Here is a 7,284-nt window from a genome sequence, read left to right on the forward strand (position 1 = left end):
AACACATGTTTACCTCGATTATCGTGTATATGTGTCTCGGGTTGAGTTGAGGGGATCTATGAGGACAGAGTCAATTTGAATTGTTCGTCCATCGAGAAGGTGACATAATATCAAACCTTCTAACTAAGTACTTCAGAGTTAGAATGGTACCAAATTGTGAAGGAGAGTCTAAGCTCATGGATAATATTGCATTTTTATGTGATTGTTTTGTTGGGATTAATGTGTTTCAAAAGTGATAAGAATTTCCCTTGGATGATGTGATGATATGATGGTAGATTGATTTTACTTGAGTGATTTTGACATTATAATATGATATTATTTTTCTTGAGTATTTGAATATATTATATGTGTTATGATACATTCTATTATGCTTGTTTGCGTGTTCTTCTTACTTATATTATCAACATGATTTTTCGAAACTTACCTCCTTCGTCATTTGTGTTTAATTGGTTTGGCCATGCGTTTGCAAAATCGCAGTTGTTACAGGTTAATGAGTCTTGAAGTTCAAGTTTGGGAGAAACCTTACTCTTATAGATGATACCAGGAATAAGGGATGTAATTTGTATTTTACTTATTTAATTTGAAACGATTTTCTGTATGAAATAAGTACTAGTAAGTTTTTAGAATTAAATTAAGTAAAAATCAAGTTTATTGATAATGAATTATTTTATAGGAGGAAAAAAGTTTAAAGTGTTCTGATTAGAAATGTGATATCTCAAATTAGTTACAAAACTTTTTATAGAAATATGATATAAATTATTATATATATATATTATTTTGGGGTTTAGCGTAACACAACCAAAATAAGATTTTTAAACAAAACTACATTTTTCTAAAGATTCATTATTAGTATTGGAGTTGTGTATTTACCTCAAAGACTCTTAATAAACACATTTCAAAAAATAGGTATTTTTCTCCTTCCTTAACTCTCTAACCCTAACTCCAAAATCCTAATCAAGAGTACATGTAGAAGTATGCGAAGTTATGTTTCTCGAAATGTTACATTTATTTTATAGGATAAAATTTTATGGGTGCAATTTGTGTTATCGAAATGAAAATAAGCTAAGAAGAAAAAAAAAAAATATATATATATATATATATATATATATATAAATAAATAAACGTATTTAGAAAAAAGCATTCAAAAGTAAATACACAATAATATTTTTTTTATAAGTGTTATACAAATACTTTGTATTTTTTTTTTATTAGCGCTTTAAAAAAAATATTGTTAAATGTTACAAAATCATCAAATACATTCACATTAGATATCGTTTATTTTAAAATGTTGCCTAAGGCTCCTTTTAAAAAAAATAAAACTAAATACAACATTAGTGAACAAACACTATTAAAGGCGTGCTATTAAATCCAAATTTTTGTGCAGTGAATAAAACACCAAATAAAAAAACTTTCACGGTCAACAAAAATTTCAAAACAACTACATGCTATTTTCATCAAATCTAGAAAAAAATGTGTCTATTCTATTTTCGATTTTGAACCTACTTAAATACCATAAGTTTTTTATAATAAAAATTAATGATGAGGGGAGGTGTTTCAATTCAAAGTAGGAAATACTTTATACTCAATAAATATTTATAAAATGGTTTATATATTTCTCTCTTCAATGAAACTACTGCGACTCAAATATATGTAGACTACGAATCTAAATTTGTCTTTTTTTTATTATAAATTTGACTCTTTAAAATGAAAAATTGGTAGTAAATCAACATTTGATTTTATAATAATTTATGATTAATCATTTATGTCTACATAATATTAATTATTTATTTTATTATGAATGATTGATATTACTCACTTAATTTATTTTTTAAAGTGAATTGCTCAATTTAAATGAGTCTAATCATTTGACTCATAAACTAAACCATTGGTTGGAGTTATGTCTAGATAATTAACATATGAATTTTATATATATATATATATATATATATCACTGATATTTTCATGATATAATTCAATTTATTAATTATATGATCCAAATTTTGTCACATTCTTAGCTTCATATCATAGAGGAAGAAATTACATAATGAACAAATATATGTCAATCAAAGTAACTTTTGAAACTCTGCAATATATTCAGATAGTTTAACTTCATTCACAACCTTAGGTGACCTCGCCAAATTTTCTTCTATATCTTTTAGATAAGGACATGGTTCTGAAGTTGTAATTTGTGTACTTCTGAAAGGCAAAAAAAAAACACTTAATCATTATTCAGCATGAACATATTTATCTATTTAAAAATAATAAAATATTATATGACACATAATAAAATTTTGCACTTGTCTTTTTTGTGTAAGAGCACCAAATATTAGATCTTTTAAGTCCGATTTAGTTTTGTGAAATATTTTATATTTTTAATTTAAAAAATGTTTGTTTAATTTATTTTTATGAAAGATTCTTGAAATATATCAGTATTTTTTCTTCTTCTTTAAACTCTAATTCTTGTAGAAATAGAGTTTTAAAAATCTAGAGTTCAACAGATATACAAGTAAACTCTAATTAAGAATTATTGAAGTCATGATTCAAACTCAGGTTTTCTTGAATGATTTGTTCTTAATTGAAATTCACTAAGTCTAATAATCATTTGGTTTGAAATGAATTGTTATCATAAAAAGAAGATGTAATGCTATTTAATGAAAATGCATTTCTAAAAATAATTATTTTTGACACTTTTTATTTTTTAAAAATGTAAATCACTTTAAAAGTTTTTTACCGTCTTTTAGCAAGTAAAATTAACATAAAATTTAAATAAAAGAATACAATCAATAAATAAATAAAATCATACCTCATCCTTTTTGGTTGAGGCCCAACATCTGCACCAGAATTTATTTCTACTAAATTTTGAAGTTTAGGTTCAGTAGATTCACTTAAAATATTTTCTTGGATATTTAAATTAAGAGGTCGATGATTATGTGGTCCATTGATAGTAATTTTATCTCCCACAACAAATTTCTTGACGTCACAATTAGGATAAATGCAGTTATAATAAGCTCTTGAAAGTCCAGTGCCATTAATATTACAATTTCTCCTATGACATGTCCACTTGTGTCCCTGGATGTCTTTGTATATTACTTCTCCGGTCCTACAACAACCAACACATTTGCACAAAGTAAATAGTTTGTCCAAAAAAAAAGGGTCATTTTTAGGCTTTATTTACCTGAAAAAACAATGTGTTTTTATTTTTAAAATATGTGTTTATTTTATTTTAATAAAAGATTTTTGAAATGAACTATTATTTTAAATGAAAAAAATGAAATGCTAGTTAATAAAAATATATTTCTAAAAATAAAAAATAAAAGAAATTTAACATTTTCATTATATTTAAAAATAAAGATAATTTGTTCACTTCAAAAAAAAATTATCTCCTTTTTATTAAGTAAAATTAACACAAATTTTAAAAATAAAAAATATATATTTTCACAAAATAATTAAAAAGACCCTCAGTTTTCATTGCAATTTTAATTGTTTTTTTTAAGTATACCCTATCATTAAAATTATGTGTATAATTACAAAATTATTATTCTCCACTTTATATTTATGATATATAAAATACATCATAAAGAACATTCAATTAAAATTTCAAAATATTTATTCATGAAATTTTTTAGCCAGATCAAGTATCCTCAAAAGTTAGAACTCTCCTCAGATTTTTTAAAGAAAATGTGCCATTTTTTTCATGAAGAAAATGACTAAAGTCACTAACGTTGTTCAATTGAAGAAACTAAAATAATAATTTAATATGATGAAATAAAAACATACCTTGTATCCAATAATTCAGTTATTGTTGGATTAGGATCAGGAGGTTGGTGATTGTGATTTTCTTGATTGTATTCAACATTAATTTCTTCCTGTGAATTCCTATATACCCTTTTCTTGACGGAACAATCAGGATTAATGCACGTATAATAAGTTTTTGGAAACTTGTTATCTATAGTCAAACGTTTCCTATGCATTTTCCATTTGTATCCATCTTCGTCAAGAGTATAATAAATATTCAATGAATTGGAGTCTTGATCACTTGAATTTGCCATTGTTCTATTATAGTAGCGAAATAAAATAAAATCAATAAACAATCCATACATGAAAAATAAAAGTTGAACAAAGAAAGAAAGAATCACTCACATTTGTGTTTTGAGAGAAAAAATATTGAAATTTCAAATGTGAGTTGTAATGAAGCACTATGGCTTTAGAAAGAAAAAAAATTGACTCATCATAGCTTTAGAAAAGTTAGTTGCAGTTTTCAGTTTTCTGTTATGGCAGTTTTTTCACTTGAACTTTTAATTAGTTTATTACTTGGTGTAATTTTTTTTTTTTTTTAAGTATAGTTAGTTGGTGTATCAATCTACTAGAATATATAAATGTTTGTTATAATTTTTAACCAAATAATAAAAGTTGATCTCTAATTGCAAATTTTTAATCAAATTAGCATGACATCCTTTAATGATTTTAAATTTCTTGTGTATGTGTTTGTGTATAACTTGGCACACCACTAGCAATTTTGGAGCAGAAATTTAGTGTAGAAATGAAGCTTAGGTGATATTGAAGCATCAACTAAGCAGCAGAAATTTGTGTTTAATATGTATAATATTGAGTTAGTCTAAATTTAATTTGTTATGTATAATGACTAAGAAATTATCCTTAAATTATATATAGTTACTAATGTCTAGTTTAGTGAATCAAGTACAAAAAAATATAACTTAGCTTGAGTTTTTTTGTTTTTCATTTATTAAAAATATAATATTTTAAAATAGTTTTTAATTATTAAAATTATACTTCTATTTTTAAGATTAAAATATGATTTTAAAAATGTTTAGAATAGTTCTGACATTAGCCATCAAATATTTACCAATTGATTTAAATTAGTCTCTCAATCGATTGGTACTCTATTTAATGGCCAATTTTTTTTTATTTAGTAACCAAAAATTCAATTTATAAAAGCAACTTTTCTAGTAGTTCAAGAATGGAAATCAATTAATTGTTGAGAATTATTGTAAATATAAATTATGGGGTGTTTTTTATTAGTTTCTTCGGGTTTGACCATAGATTAGTTTCTCCGGGTATGAATTTAAACTTCTTTCTTATAATATTTTCGGTGTTTTTTTATTCATCAACTAAGCTATCTATGCATGACTTCCATTAAATGGTTAATTTGATGTTAAGAGTGCTAAAAATCCTAGCCATGTAGTATAATGAGGGAGGGGTAATTTGACCACTCGTCATTTACAAATTATATTCTATCAAATCCTAAATATATGATGTTCATCGATCTCTTTATACTATATATGCTATGACTTGCATTTATGATCCAAAAAATTTCACATTCTTAGCAAAATATGGTAGAGCTAGATATTACATGATGAATAAGTAGGTTATTCAAAGTAAATTTTGAATGTTCACAAAAAGTCAAGATGATTCAACTTCATTCAAATACATTGACACTTACAAACGCTTACTGTTTTAAACTCTTTAGTCTTTTGTGACGGTTTAAGTCATCGCAAATTTGTGGCGAACTTTTGCATCACAATTTTGTGAGGGTTTAAGTCCTCACAAATAGTAACAAAAAAAACTGAATTTTGTGGCCATTTTGACCGCCACAAACTCTTCTAAGTGACTATTTGTGGCTGCCACACGAATTTTCCTGTTGTGACTGCTTTACCTCTTTGGGAGGGCATTTGACCCTCACAAATCTTTAGTTTTCTTGTAGTGAATGCTTCCACTAAATTTTCTTCTATAATTTTTTCTATCATGATATGATTGTTTTGAAGTTGTAACTTGTGTAATTTTAAAAGGAAAAAAATAAACACTTAATTATTACTCAGCATAAATATATTTTTTTTAAAAAGCTTTATCCCGATGACATGGAATACAATATCACACTAGATTATTTTAATCGCTGCACAGCACACAAAATATTGGATCTTTGAATTATGTTTACTTTATAAAATCTTTTGTATTTTTATTTTAAAATGTTTATTTATTTTACTTTTATAGCAAATTCTTGAAATGAATTATTATTATGAAGAAAATATAAAATATAATCTAATAAATATGTAATTTTTAAAAATATTGGACTATTTAAAAAAAAACATTTAGCATGAACATATTTATCTATGTTCTTTATTAAAAATATTATTCTAATGACACATTATAAAATTTTGTGTTTGTTGTTTTCGAGATTAGTGCAAGAGTACGAAATATTAGATATTTTTGTTTATTTTGTAAAATTTATTTTATTTTTATTTTTAAAAATGTTTTTTTTTTTTATCTTTATAAAGAGACTCTTGACATAAATTATTATTTTAAAGAGAAGATGAAATACTAACAAATATAAAAGTAAGAAATATTTTTATAAAATAGACCATCCATTGTTGTTTAATAAAAAAAAGGTTAAATTACATCCCTTAACTTAATTTCAGGTAACGTTTTAGTCATTTATCTTTTTTTTTTCCCGATTTAGTCCTTTATTCCTAAAAATATCAAATAAAGTATGAAAATATGAGTTTATTTGAAGATTTGCGTTACGAATTTGATGAAATTTGTATTATATTGAAGAATATAATTAATTTTATGAGTTTTGATTGAATTTTTTTTTTTATTTTTGTATAAAAAAGGATATCATTGTTGAAATTTTAAAACATAAAATATCAAATTGTCACTTAAAATTAAAATAAAGGACCAAGTCGGAAAAAAAAAGATAAATGACTAAAACATTACTTGAAATTAAGTTAAAGGACCATGAATGTAATTTAGCCTAAAAAAAATTACTATTATTCATGTGTTTCCTTAACTTTATTTCAAATAACACTTCAGTACTTTATCTTTTTTTATTTCTCGATTTGGTCATTTATTTAATTTTATTATAAAAATTTAAAAATATAAAGAATGAAAATATGAGTTTATTTGAAGATTTGAGTTATAAATATAATGAAATTTGCATTATGTTGAAGATGATAATTAATTTTATGAGTTTTGTTTGAAAATTTTGATGAACTTTTATATATAATTACTTAAAATTAAATAAAGGACCATGTCGGAAAGAAAAAAAAAAAGATACAAGACTGAAGTATTAACTAAAATTAAGTTAAGGGACCGCATGAGCAATTATGTCTAAAACAAATTTACCTCATCCTTTTTGGGTGAGAATCAACATCTGTATCAGTATTTTTTTTAACAAGCAAAAAATAAATATATTCAAGAAACGTTCTAAGCACAAGAAATGCTTAAATCAAGAGTAAAAGAAATTTTACAATGTTATTATCGTATGAC

The 7,284-nt window shown here is 24.2% G+C and overlaps 1 protein-coding gene across 1 annotated transcript; it reads right to left on the bottom strand.

The window, feature by feature from the left end:
* Nucleotides 1-1,998: 1,998 nt before the first annotated feature.
* Nucleotides 1,999-4,215, bottom strand: LOC105851601 (probable WRKY transcription factor 4). The gene is made up of 4 exons (XM_027331627.2): nt 4,141-4,215; nt 3,778-4,053; nt 2,804-3,100; nt 1,999-2,196 (listed from the first exon to the last, which is right to left on the bottom strand). Exons 2-4 carry the CDS (start codon nt 4,047-4,049, stop codon nt 2,064-2,066), a joined length of 702 nt encoding a protein of 233 aa, XP_027187428.2. The 5' UTR covers nt 4,050-4,053; nt 4,141-4,215; the 3' UTR covers nt 1,999-2,063.
* Nucleotides 4,216-7,284: the final 3,069 nt, after the last annotated feature.

Source organism: Cicer arietinum, chromosome 2 (genome assembly GCF_000331145.2).
Source record: "Cicer arietinum cultivar CDC Frontier isolate Library 1 chromosome 2, Cicar.CDCFrontier_v2.0, whole genome shotgun sequence".
Classification (NCBI taxonomy): Eukaryota; Viridiplantae; Streptophyta; class Magnoliopsida; order Fabales; family Fabaceae; genus Cicer; species Cicer arietinum.

What these genes read in the sequence shown, in the direction of transcription:
- LOC105851601 (XM_027331627.2), bottom strand. Translation starts at nt 4,049, where the DNA reads ATGGCAAATTCAAGTGATCAAGACTCCAATTCATTGAATATTTATTAT. An exon ending in ACTGAATTATTGGATACAAG is followed by an intron (nt 3,101 to 3,777) that starts GTATGTTTTTAT and finishes TGGTTGTTGTAG; the next exon opens with GACCGGAGAAGTAATATACA. An exon ending in CCTCAACCAAAAAGGATGAG is followed by an intron (nt 2,197 to 2,803) that starts GTATGATTTTAT and finishes TTTGCCTTTCAG; the next exon opens with AAGTACACAAATTACAACTT.